Source organism: Vipera berus (genome assembly GCF_964194415.1).
Source record: "Vipera berus genome assembly, chromosome: 3".
Taxonomy (NCBI): domain Eukaryota; kingdom Metazoa; phylum Chordata; class Lepidosauria; order Squamata; family Viperidae; genus Vipera; species Vipera berus.
The window spans coordinates 43,772,203-43,785,860 of NC_138204.1; the positions used below are offsets into that span (position 1 = coordinate 43,772,203).

A 13,658-nucleotide genomic window follows, 5' to 3' on the forward strand; every position below is an offset into this window, starting at 1 on the left:
TTACTTCTGCCACGAGCTTTTATGTAGCAGTAATATGAAAAGTAGGGACGTGGTGGCTCAGTGGGTTAGGACGCTGAGCTTGTCGATCAGAAGGTCGGCAGTTTGGCGGGTCGAATTCCCAGTGCCGCGTAACAGAGTGAGCGCCTGTTACTCGTCCCAGCTTCTGCCAACCTAGCAGTTCGAAATCACATAAAAATGCAAGTAGAAAAATAGGGACCACTACGGTGGGAAGGTAACAGTGTTCCGTGCACCTTTGGCATCTAGTCATGCTGGCCACATGACCACGGAGACGTCCTAGGACAAGCGCTGACTCTTCGGCTTTGAAACGGAGATGAGCACCAGCCCCTAGAGTTGGAAACGACTAGCATGCATGTGCGGGGGAACCTTTACCTTTACCTTAATATGAAAATTAATTTACAATGTCTTTATTTTCTGTTAAATCAGAAAGATGCATTGATTAGTTTTTGCATGTCAGTTCTAACCATTACAATAATTCTCTGGTTAAATGTATGAAAATAATGTTTCTCTGCATTTCAGCATTAGATCCTTCATAGTACCTGAAAGTGCAACATCTGAAATGTCTGTCCAAGACCATAAAGGTGATGATCAAGAACAACTGTATCATCCTCCTGAAATTATGCAACTTTATGGAATCTCATCAAAAATGGCCCCATTGTTTCAAGAGTCTGGACATAAGTAAGGAATATAAGAATCAGCCACCTAACTTTGTATTATATAATATTAAACACCATCTTACTCTTTGACACAGTGGATCAAGAGTGTTTGGAGATGGTAACACCCCACTGCTTAAAGGAAAGAGTTGTGTATGTCTTGAATCACTCAGATTCCAGAGTTAACTTAGATGTTTTAGGCATAAATAGAATGGAATAGCTAGACCTTACCAATAGTATTTTCAGAAAAGAATGGCTTACCAGGAAAAATACCTAAAATGTTAATGCTTTTGGAATGCCAATTAAGAGAGTGTTAACTAATATTGAGAAATCTTTAGAAAGTCTTTAGTTTGAAAAGAGCGGGATATTTACAATTGTTTCCATAATTCAACTGCACAACTAATAAAGTTCTCATTTTTCTCCAGAAAAGGCCATACCCTCTCCAGCAGTGAAGTGAGAAGTGTGATAATCAACTATGTAAAGGCTAATGAGTTGGTTGATGAAATAAACAAAAAGTATGTAAGAAATGAAACCATTGAGGATAGAGATCAGAATATTTGCTTATTGGCTCTACCATTGGCATGGAATGATTATTACACCGGGATTTTACAAAGTAGCTTTCTGTGCTCATTATATGTTTCTACTTTCAAATCTGAATGTACAGTCCTCCAACTGATTGGTCCCATCCTGGGGCTTTCCTATATCTAGCAATATTAGAATGAGACAGGCATTTTCTGGAAGGCTTATTATTATTATATGATTTGTAATCAGAGGTGCTGTTAGTCCTTACTATTACCCATGCACAAACGCATATAAACATACATATAGAGTCAAAAGAGGAATCAGCCTAAAGGCTCTATGTTGCCACAAGCAGACTAGATCCAACCCCTCTTGAATTCTATAAACCTTTATCCAGCACCAAAATAATACAAACCATTAGTTGAGTAGATTCCTGTGCATAGGCATAAGTAGAAATAACTCAATTTAATTGGAACTTCAGATGTGGTCCTGGTCTTTCATGCTTGGCACAGGCCTTGTGAACTTGTACTTTTAATTTAGAAGCTAACTGAATAAGAAAGACTTTCCTCACGTTTTGACAATAAATGTGATTAATAGGTCTGCAAATCAATAAATTTGTTATTTTTATCATTGCATACACTTTCACCAACAAGCATTCCATAGATTAGTAACTTGTAATCATCTAGTTTATAGTTATCTAATTGATAATTATAACCTTGGCTTGGAAGAAGTCTTTCTATATCTTTTTTTAATTCATCTTTCTAAACTAAAAAAGTAGCTGGCAAGTATCTTCTTATTTGTACTTCCCATGAATTTAAACAAACCTGATAAAAATTTAAGTGTTGTACATTGTTGACACTGGCGTAAATCATGATGAAAATGCATTTCTTTTTTATCACAGCTTTGTAAAGGTGAATCCAATTTTGTGCGATTGTCTGTTGGACAAAGCAGAGCAAGATGAAATCTCAAGGCTCAAGTGGGATGATCTCCTCAGCAGGTGAGGGGAGACTAGTTCATAGTGATGTTTTATATATTTGATATAGGATCCCCTTATAAAGTATATCTACCTTCCCCAATCTTGAATCCCCTCTATTGAGACCATAATTCAAGAATTCCCAATCAGCATGACTAAAAGGTCTGATTGCTTTACAAGAAAGAAATGCTTGGCATATTTGTGTCTTGTGGTGTATCTAAGATGATACCCACTGTAAGAGTTACTTCATAGCCAATGACCAGTTAATGGGAAAAGTAGCTGAAATTCTTCACTAGAAGGAAAACAAATCAAAGTGGTTGCATGTGCACACTTTTGAAGCAGCCTTGCAAGTTTTGCAAAAGTTGCAGCAGCTTTAATGAAAGAGCTAAGATGCTTCATTCACATTTTATTTTATATAAAACTTATTGCTTGGATGTTTTGCATACCTCCCAAATTCTGCATGTTGCACTTCTTGTGCAATAGGGACAGTTGGACAACTGTTTGCAAAATAAGATTTTTGTTGCCTAGTTTTTATTTTTTGCCTCTTCACCAGAATAGAAAATAAGAATAGAATAGAACAGAACAGAATAACAGAATTGGAAGGGACCTTGGAGGTCTTCTAGTCCAGCTCCCTGCTCAGGCAGGAAATCCTATACCATTTCAGACAAATGGCTGTTCAGTCTCTTCTTAAAAACTTCCAGTGTTGGAGCATTCACCACTTCTGGAGGCAGGTTGTTTCACTGATTAATTGTTCTGCCAGAAAATTTCTTTTTAGTTCTAGGCTGCTTCTCTTCATCCATTGCTTCTTGTCCTTCTCTCAGGTACTTTGGAAAATAGCTTGACTCCTTCTTCTTTGTGGCAGCCCCTGAGATATTGGAACACTGCTATCATGTCACCCCTCATCCTTTTCTTCATTAAACTAGACATACCCAATTCCAGCAGCCATTCCTTATATGTTTTAGTCTCCAGTCCCATGATCATCTTTGTTGCCTTTCTCTGCATGCTTTCTAGAGTCTCAACATCTTTTTTACATCGTGGTGACCAAAACTGGATGCAGTATTCCAAGTGTGGCCTTACCAAGGTGTTGTAAAGTGGTATTAACACTTCACGTAATCTTGATTCTATCCCTCTGTTAAAGCAGCCTAGCACTGTGTTGGCTTTTTTGGCAGCTGCAGCACACACTGCTGGCTCATATTTAAGTGATTGTTCACTAAGACTCCGAGATCCCTCTCACAGTTACTACTATTGAGCGAGTTTCCCAGTGTTTAACCGTGGCAGGTTGGTTTGTTTTTACTATAAAATAAACAACCTGCTAAGAGAAATAGTACATTTCATGCCCAGAAATAAGTACTTGTTCTTGCAATATTTTTAATAGCATCACAAGCTAGCATTAAATGTTTAATTCTCAGGCTTTGTTTCTTGGTTTACGTATGTACAATATATGGACTACTCTCAGGGTTCAGCAATCAAGTATTAAATGGATAAATAAATGGATAAATGTAGTTGGCAATTTTGGACATCACGAATGGCTAAGCCATAAACACTGAAAGATCCATCTTATCAGCTTTTACTAGATAAGCTTACAGTTTCTAATTTACTGGCAGGTGTCTAAACAAACTAGAACCTTTCCATCAGGTAACCTTTTGGGGACAAGAACCTGTTGTGAGAAAAGGAAATATTCTTCCAATTGATGTAACCGTAGCACAGAGATCATCCAATAAAAAGGTAAGAGTCACAACATGAGGACTTCTAAGTAGAAGTCCCAACTGCATTTGTCCAGAATCTATCACTATTAAGAACGTTAATATGCTTGCACAGATCAAGAAATCATTAGTGTCACTCAATGGGTTATAAGTGTCTCTCCCCATATATGCATCCATTCATTTAAGCCACCCAGATGTCATGATAGAGTGCTGCTTTAAATCTGTGAAACTTTTTGAATATTCAGTACTTCTGCATAATTATTATGACCTAAAAATTATCTGTTCTTCATATAAGTCCTAAAACTAAATAAATTCAAACAGGTTCATAAACCTCTATGCCCCGTTGTATATTTGCTGTCAAATTAGCATTTCTAAAGATATTTATGTTCTTTTCTAAAGACATGTAAAGTTATGATTAATATGCAGTGAAAAGATTTAAACATCCCTCCCAGGTTGAAATATGCCTACAAAGTAAGGCATATTCACATGAAAGTAATACCCTAAATTCTTAGATAGCCATTTAGTGGCAACATTAAAATTAATTTTGTAATGCCGGGTTTTTGTTGTTTTTGGCTACTAGGTGACAATAATTAAGAATCTTGAGCTGTATGGTTTGGACCCTCAGGCTGTTGCTAGTACCCTTCAGCAAAAGGTTCAAGCTAGCGCCACTATCGTCGCAATCCCTGGAGCAAAGGACAGATCACAAGTCCAGATACAGGGCAATCAGATCAATCATCTTGCTAAACTGCTGTTAGGTAAGTATCTTTGGTATGCTATTAATAGTATTCATAAATCACCCTCTTTGGACGAAGGTGGATTCCTGATGACTTCATAGATAGTTCCATGTGGTTTTCTTGGTAGCACCTCAGAACTAGTTTGCCATTGTCCCCTTCTTTTATTTTTACTTTCCTATCTAATAATTAACCCTGGGAAGTCCCCTAAGGATTCCCATCCAAATACTAACGCAACCCACTTTGCTTGTGAGTCCAAGCAAAGTTGCTCAGGTGCTGCCACCTGCTGAAGACACTGAGAATATATTATCAACTTGCCTGCATTTATTTTTGTTCCTATTAGTGGCATCAGAACACAAAACAAAATATATCAAAGGGACATTCACTTTTACTTTTGATCGGAGTGGAAACACATGAATGTTTTTAGCAAGCGGTGATTCCAAAACTAGTTCTGATGCCACTAATAGAAACTTCTTTGCCAGTATATATACCAGTTTGCCACCTTTCTAGTGAACAGCACATTTGTACAGTGCTACAAATTACAGCTGGGTGATCCAATTTCTTAACACTTTAAAGCTGTGTTTCTCAACCTCCCCAACTTTTAAGATGTGCGGACAGGTTGCTGGGTATGAGATTCTGGAAGTTGAAGTCCACGCATCTTAAAAGTTGCTGAATTTAGAAACACTGCTTTATAGTATTCACAAAAATCATTCCAAGTACATATATATTCTACAAAATAAAATGGAATGGCTATTATACATATCATTAGTCCTTTTTATAGTGCTGTGGCAGGTAATCTCTAGATATTGTTGAACTAGTTTCCAATGTCTCTCACCACTGATGGCAACATCTAAGAATCATGATATGATTTCAGATTTTCAGGACGTTTAAAAAGTCTTAGTAAGCTGCAGCTTCTATTGTGTTGTGAATACTTTGATGCTAAATGTTAAGTGACTAATATTAATATTTGATTCTGTTGCAGAGGACTACCAGATACCTTACAGTTATATCCAGGGTCTTAAGAAAGCACCAAAGACGGGGCGGAAGAAATAGCCAAGCCTGTACCTCAGATTCAGAGTATGTTATAAATATCTTATTCTGAATCCAAATGCCTTATAAACAAACTATTTTTTATTTAATAGTTAAAAATAAAGACTTTTCCCAGATAACTTTGAGGGATTTTTTTCCAACCTATCTTTTTATTTATAACTCAGCTTTTATCAGAATAAGATACTAAAACTAAAAGCTAACTTTGCATACTGGTTATTCAAAATGCTCATAGTATCATATAATCAGAATAGAACTCTATCTATGATATCAACAATATAATTCATCCACTTAATAGCTATTTATTTTGAACTGTTTCTACTGAATAAGGATGATAGGAATTTGTACTTTATTCCTGCACCTAGTGCATGGAATGGAATGGAATGGAATATTCCTTATTGGCCAAGTGTGACAGGACACACAAGGAATTTGTCTCTGGTGCATAAGTATACATACAAACAAGTGATAAGTCATAGATCATAAATCATGCAACACAATCATAAATCATAAGATACAAACAAGTGCTAAATCATAAGATACCAGTAGGAGAAGGTAGTAGGAAAGATGAGAAGATAAGTTTGCTACAAGGAAAACTGAAAAGATGAGTCAAGAAAATACCAAGATGGCCAACCTTTTCATTGGAAAAGCCTACAGTTAACTTTTTAGAAGTTGATGGCTGCAAATGGGTAGACCCGCTCAGGTATATAAACAGGGATAGTTTTAAAAAAGCAGTAATCGGGAATTTTTTTTAAAAAAATTGTGAAATGCCTATTATAGAGCTTTCACAATAGTTTTCATGTGTTTTCAAGGTCAGCCAGTTTTTACAGGTTATAGTTTGAAAGGCTACCAAGGACTGCAAAGAGTAGAGTCATAGAGTGCAGAAATGTCCCTTGCCTTAAAATGTTTCATAGCTTTATATCCCACTGTTCCTCTAGGTCAGGGGTGTCAAACTGCGGGCCGGATGCGTCACGCCAAAACCGCACCCACCCCAATGCCTGCAATGGGAAAAAAGTCACAATACATCGCGACATGTCACATGACGTTGCGAGTTTGACACCTGTGCTCTAGGTGCTCAAGCTGTTTCCCACAAGAGCTGGGAAGTAGCTAAACCTGAGAATGTGATTGGCCTGACTTGCATGGATGACTTGAAATTGGATTTCCTCAATTTAGCACTTTAACTGAATCTTACCAGCTTTTAGACCATTATTTTCTCTCTCTCCTTCATGGCTGCGGAATAGCTCTGTGGAATCACTCGACCAACATGCAGTGGATGCAGTATGGACTCAGAGGCAATTTGGTCTGTGCATTGACGATGATCTAAATTGTGTGGTTTATTGGAATGTGTTTGTTGCTCACATAGAGGTAGATTACCGGTAAATGCTTGAATATATAGGATAAATCAAAAGGAAATGGTACCAGTAAAGCTACATAGAAAAATAAAGTCTGAAAGATTTCTGTTGGTAATCACACTGGGAGAGAGGAAGTTCAGGATCCTTTGCCTATTAAGAATGGTGAGTCAGTGAGGTAGAAAATTATATCTCTGTTAAAATTAAAATATAACATTACTGATGCTTCATGAACCCAACACAAAAGAGTTAGGGAACAACTCTTTATTATCCGACATCCTTTATTTTTAATAGTTTCTTACACAGTTTGCATCATATAACCAAATTGAGAAGGAACTTTAAAAAAAGTCAGATGGTGACATTAAAAAAAGTCACAGGGCTGAAACAGTAGTAAAAATAAGTTACAGCTTTGCAAAAATGTATTCACTTTGCCCACATAAAAGCTTTCACTAATTTCATTCTATACAGACTGTGTATATGTTTGTAGCTGACTATTCTGAACAAAAATACATACACACACTCACACACACAAACAGATGCAAGCAACATAATATACTAATAAACAAAGGCACTGCTAGCAGTAGTCTGCGCTTTTTAAGTAGGGGCCTCCACACCTAAGGCTTCTGTTCTACCACAGATCAAATGGCTCTGCATTTTCTCCCAATCTAAGCATCATCTTTTTTTTCCCTCAGCTTAATGCCCCTAGCTATATAATATTTTTAAAGGGAAAAAAAACCTACCTGCCTATATACAGGAGGCTTAGTCAGCAGCATTAACGTCAATTGCATAAGAAGCCATGCCTTCTATAGAAATGTTCAAGACATGCCAAAGAGCAGGAAACAGTTTTCCTCCCTCTTTGATGAAAATAAAATAGAATATATAATATCCCTCTTGGAGAGAAGATCTTTAACAACTTAACAAAACTAACTTCACTCTTCCTTTTCTCTAACTATGCAGACACAAAAAAACCTCCTGGGGTTTCACATTTTTTGTTTCATCAACCATTTCTGCAGTCCTGAGGAAGTTTGTGTGTAGCTTTGCTTCAGCATGAACTTAAGTTAAATTTGCTCCTTGCTTTTCCTGTTTGATTGATTTCTTTTAATTGCAAGATACACCTCTACACATAACCCCACGATGCCAGAGCTGAAAACATCTTTTTCCCTTCATATTCCCTCCTCCCCACCCCCACATGCTTAAAGAATCTTCAAAGAAGGCTTTGTCGGGTTCTGACAACTGATTAACTCTTGGCCTAATAAAATTAGAGTCTTGATACTGGCTTAATTATCAAATTAATGTAAGAGGAATGATCCTGTTTGTTTTAAACAACAGGCTAGTATTTGCAAAGCAGGACAAAGGGAGCCTCAAGTTTGCTCAGTCATCTGAGTCAAGACATTTGCAAGCTGCACTAAATGGCTCCTGCATGCTTAAGCTAGCCCTCAAAGGGGAAATACATGAAACCTAGTTTGACTCAATGAACTCTTTTTAAAAACATCCTCAGAAAAGGGTGGGGCAGGAGAAAAAAAATGAAGGAATCATTTGTCTCCATCCAACCTTATAAACAGAAGAATAAAGAATGCCTCATGTCCTACATCATCTAGCAAACTGCAGCCAGTCACACCAGCCACTCCAGTGCGAGACAATCCAATACATTTGTAAGCTGTGCCTGAATATCCCAAGGATATTGACATATTTGTTCCCAGTTTATCCATCCCTATCGTAAGTGAGTGTATAATTCAGAGTCGGCTTCCAAATGCACGAGATCATCTTGCAGAAGTTGTTCCCATACACCTGCAATTACATCAGAGGCACAGCGTCAAACAGGAAATTCTATGTAAGTACAGGAGCTTAGATAACAATGCCCATGTTTTTAAGCGCATTGCCCATTTCTCATATTATTTGTTCTATTGTCACATTTACTTTTTAATTCTCCAGTTCAGATTTCAAAAACAGAAACAGAAACAGAAGAGAGTCAGCTATTTGGAACTTACACCTTTAATCAGGTGGCATGACCCTGCAAGGTGAAAGAGCCAGTAAGCTGAGCAGTTGCAAATTGCTACTCATTTTCTACTACATGAACGTCAATAGCACCCAAGAGAATTTCCTTTCAGAGGCTTCACATAAATTCTAGGATAATAGGTAACCAATGCTTCCAACATATATTAATAAAGGCAAATATAACAATCACCTGCCAAAGCCTTCAGAACTGGTTCTGCATTAGGGCAAAGGGGGTTCCAACAGTAGGGCTATGCAAAGCCCTGATTATATCAGAATCCTAAAATCCTAACATCAGAGGGATTTTTCCCCCCAAGAAATGTACTCTTTCTCATGTCCACAGCCATTCCTGAAGTCATGCTGATATTCTGCCACTTCCTTGGCAATTGCTCAGTTCATTTTTCTTGTGCAACAATAGGTTTGGCATATCGTGTGTCTCACTTAGACTAAAGTTGTTCTGTTTGCTGATGGTTATGTGGATGAATTGACCACAGAGAACACATTTATACTATACATGTCTACTGCACGTAACACAAATCCACAGGTGAGGTATCAGGATGGCAGGAAGGGGAGACAGCCATTTCAGTCCAGCCTTAACATTTGTACAATAAACCAACCAATAAAGTAGACATTCAGCATCATTGCAGAGTTTCCTGGCAGTACGACCACGGAGAAGGAAAAGCAGCCACCGCTTCTGGTACTAGAGGGTCAGTTTCCCTTTCTGTAACTACCAGTTCTAAGCAAAGCTTGGGTTACAACCAAACTGAAAAGTGTCCTGAGAAAGAAAAAGTTGTTCGGTTTTGTTTTTATTTCTTTTAAATATATTTAATTATTTATTTAGGCTCTAAAACTGAGTTTGTTGCTAGTCATATTTGGTTATCCGGGCTTCCCATTTGCTTCTTTCAAGGCTTCTTGCAGTCTCTGTTTAAACTTGCTGTATTTTTTTTGTACTTGCTGTATTTTGTCTTTTTCTTCTCTTTCTAGTATTAGTAAAAAATTCTGTAGCTCTGGAATAGAGAAGTCGTCCCACTAAGGAAGTAAAAAGACAGAGAGGCTTTAAATGGACAGGGGGGAAATGCTATTGTAACCTGTGAAAGACGTCAGTTGCAACAAATTTAATTTGCCAGAAGAAAACCCCATCCCAAAATAATGAATCCTTTGTAATCCTATTTTCCCTCAAGTCATGAGCTTGCTACTCTGAAACTTTCAGGATAAATAACAAACTACCTGTAGGAAAGATTATACACATTATAGTTTTCTAGCTTTCAACCATAAAAAGGCCCATATCTGCAAAGGGTGATTTTCTAGAATATAGTTTTTTGTTTTATCATCATTTGTGGCTGAAATTCAAAGGCGGTATAGGTATAGACAGTTGGGTTTAGTTTATAACTGAAATTGAAAGTTTACCTGCTGGATACTTAAAATAAAAAGGATTTTATACATTAAAAACAACAACGAAGTTTTGGCCCTCTCTTGCAGAGAGAGAGAGTCTCTCTCTCTCTCTCTCTCTCTCTCTCTCTCTCTCTCTCTCTCTCTCTCTCTCTCTCTCTCTCTCCCCTCCCTCCCTCTCCCCCTCCCTCCCTCCCTCCCTCCCTCCCTCCCTCTCTCTCTCTCTCTCTCTCTCTCTCTCTCTCTCTCTCTCTCTCTAATTGAGGTACTCTGAGAGACAGATGGTGGCAAGACAAATTACCAAACAATTATTCTGAGTAAAAGCTCAGAAACCCAGAGGCTTTCTAGGAAATAAAAGTTGATTCCTTTCATCATCAGCCATGCTGTTACAGTTACCTTAAAAGAATTTATCCTTTAGGAACTTCCAAACAATTCAAATTTCAAGAAATGCATCTTCAAAGATTATTGCCAAGGTTTGGAAGACTGGGTTATTTTCAGTTTAAAAATTCTCCCTATAATTCAGAGTTTGGGCCTTTATTTCTTAGGCTGTTAACTTCAAAAACACAGAAAAATGTCTTCCTTGGTGCCTGGTTAATCAGTCTTGACACCTGATCATTTAGTTATATATAGCTGGATTTTAAGCCCCAGAGGTCTGCAGGAAGATTATTTTGTCCTGTATAATTAAATTTTATTAATCATGTTTAATATTTAAAAGGGGTAATTAAATGAGACATGAAATGCCCTTTGCTTCTGTATTTGCCTCAATATTACACTTATTATAGAGCACAAGTATCTAATTATGTTTATTATAAGAACCAATAAGATGGGGCATTTGCTTTTTCCACCCACTCAGATCCTCTTCTAGAGATTCAAATCACTGTTCGTGTAATGTGATTCTATTTTTGTGTGTCTTTCTTTGCAATTTAGGAAAAATAACAAAATCACGCAGCAATCAGACCTACCTCAACTTCTCCCGTTTCATTTTCCTTCAACACAAAATTCAGAATTTCCGTGTCAGGGCCTGCTAGGAGCCGGAGGTACAGAGGACATTCTGTGACTGGAAGCTTCTGGGAAAGAACTGCAAAAGATAAGCCAATGAAAGTCACCTTTGAAAAGAAAATGCAAATTTCTTCAGATTTGCACATGTAATTATAGCCAGCCCTATGCACAGAGCCTCTAGCTGAATGGATAGAAAAAGCTACCACTGCTTCTCGTTAAGAATCTTCAGTTCTTCCTTCCTTTACAGCAATTTTAAACATTTATTATTTGTTCTTCAAAACTGGACATAAAAACTGAAAACCGTCATAGGGAAGTTGCAAGTTAAAAATATTGCAGAGGTATCTAGTGGAGAACCAGGAGGTTCAGTCCTAGGCCCTGTGTATCCTTTATTTTTTTAACAGGATGAAGAAATGTAAGGAATGCTTACTAATGTACAGATAGCAGAAATGTGGATGGGATATTTAATGCTCTAGATAACAGAAATAAGATTTAAAGTAATATTTATAGGTTAGAGAAGTGAACAGATAATAACTATAAACAAGTAAATTTTTCTCCAGATACCATCCCAAAATGAGAAAATTCTATATTCTCTTCATTTTGGTACATTAAGTTCAAAATGCAACATGGAGAAAACCAATTTAAGCTGCTTTTAAATATAAGAAAATTATATTTAATTCCAAGAAAAGTGAAACACGATTCCCATTCATGTTTCTACCAAAGACTATGAAAGTAGACTTGAAAATTTTGATCTTACATTTGGATGTTGTGAATGCTGTGAACAAAACGGAAATAGACATTCTACAAGAGGTCCCTAAAACATCGTTTTTAAGGCTCTTCCTATGTAACTTTCCAACAGATTTATTATTATTTTTTATTCCATGGTTACTGAAGTTTATTCTGCCCAGAGCTAAGATAGTTAAAAAAAAGCTTGATTGGATTAACATTTTTCTTTACTTTCTGCTTGCTCATCTTTTGTTTTTCTTTCCAAAAAAACCTAATCTTATTCTAATGTTTGTATTTATTATTGTATTTATTATTTTAAGAATTTCAAGTTTTATTGTATGATTTCACTTAGCACTGATTTGATTGCTCATTGTTTGTCTGGTTTGGGCTCCTCTGCTATAGAGGAGACTGCTGGCACCAAAGATAATGAAAACCTGGCAGACTTGTTAGGGAGCAGAGCAGAAGCAACACCTATGGCAGACTGCACAGGTGGACCACTTGCATAAATTGTCACTTCCAGGGCAGGCAGCTCTTTGCAGCATTTATTCTGTATCTTTCTCACCTTGACCATCTTTCTGCATCTGTTTGAAAAGTGCAAATTTCTGTGGGTTGTCCACCACCATAAATTTCTTCAGAAGTCCCTGGATCACCTCACTCACAGTTGTTGTGCTGCTGATATGTAATTGTTTGACGGCATCCAAGGGCAGATAGAATGATGTTCTTTTCTCTGTCATGTTAGCTAAGTTGACTTCCTTGAGAGCATCATGAATAGATGGTGGCCTAATCCCTGCTGGGACTGTCACAGGACGCCTTAGTTTTAGGTGCACTTTGATGAAACCTGTGTAAGTGCCATCGTCATTCTGGGGTTTGGGGAAAAATGAGGAAAAAAATAGTTAAAGGCAGATTATCTTTTCTTTGATCTCTATTTCCTAAATGACTTGGAAGAAGCAATTCAGATTATTTTTCTGAAGAAAATCTGAACGTTTTTGCAATCGAGCGACTTCTAAAACTAACAAACTCCAGCTATGCAATACCCTGGAAGCCCCACATATGATGACATATATCCACTTTCTGTAACATTTTCACAGATACTCTCTGGCTGTTCCAAGCAGCTTTAATGTGTTACAGAATGAAGAATAAAAATAGCCATTCTAATTACTTTAGCTCTTTAAAAAATGTATACATAACATCCCCATCTTTAATACTGCTGTTCTGAAGTTAAGAGGTGTCTCCTAAGAATGGGAAATTACTTTATTTGCTTATTCTCTTTATTTTAAATGGAAAGTCTATTATCAGATTGAGGGACAACCTTGGCAGTAATACAGAAAACCAGATTAAAACTGCTGGACTGAATCTCTTTTTATGAATGGGAAAACTTGTTAGTACTACTTCATTCAGCCTAAGTCTGTACCAAGACATACCCAGTTTCATCACTCTTTTCTAATTAAAACTTTTCATTGATTGAATCCATTCATGTTGATACTTGGAGAAGATCCACTAAAATCAGTGTGATTTTCTGGTTTCAATACATGAACTACAATTCTAAAGCTTGGTCCAGCCATAGT

The 13,658-nt window shown here is 37.1% G+C and overlaps 2 protein-coding genes across 6 annotated transcripts in view; one reads left to right on the forward strand and one right to left on the reverse strand.

Moving 5' to 3' along the window:
• The window catches only part of EIF2D (eukaryotic translation initiation factor 2D), a 36,213-nt gene extending 23,568 nt beyond the window's left edge, over positions 1-12,645 (forward strand). The window contains exons 10-16 of one of the 3 annotated variants that reach the window (XM_081325413.1): positions 538-696; positions 1,097-1,186; positions 2,092-2,187; positions 3,768-3,888; positions 4,447-4,621; positions 5,580-5,674; positions 11,299-12,645. In XM_081325413.1, the coding sequence (XP_081181539.1) occupies positions 538-696; positions 1,097-1,186; positions 2,092-2,187; positions 3,768-3,888; positions 4,447-4,621; positions 5,580-5,650 (712 nt within the window). In that variant the 3' untranslated portion in view covers positions 5,651-5,674; positions 11,299-12,645. Of the gene's footprint in view, positions 1-537; positions 697-1,096; positions 1,187-2,091; positions 2,188-3,767; positions 3,889-4,446; positions 4,622-5,579; positions 8,147-11,298 lie in introns of those variants that run through there. The other 2 variants (XM_081325412.1, XM_081325414.1) reach the window with 2 other exon arrangements.
• Positions 8,146-13,658, reverse strand: part of RASSF5 (Ras association domain family member 5) — a 78,704-nt gene continuing 73,191 nt past the window's right edge. For 2 of the 3 annotated variants that reach the window (XM_081325415.1, XM_081325416.1), the window contains 3 exons: positions 12,656-12,953; positions 11,334-11,449; positions 8,146-10,011 (listed from right to left, as the gene is read on the reverse strand). In XM_081325415.1, the coding sequence (XP_081181541.1) occupies positions 9,859-10,011; positions 11,334-11,449; positions 12,656-12,953 (567 nt within the window). In that variant the 3' untranslated portion in view covers positions 8,146-9,858. The remainder of the gene's footprint in view (positions 10,012-11,333; positions 11,450-12,655; positions 12,954-13,658) is intronic. The other variant, XR_014026148.1, reaches the window with a different exon arrangement.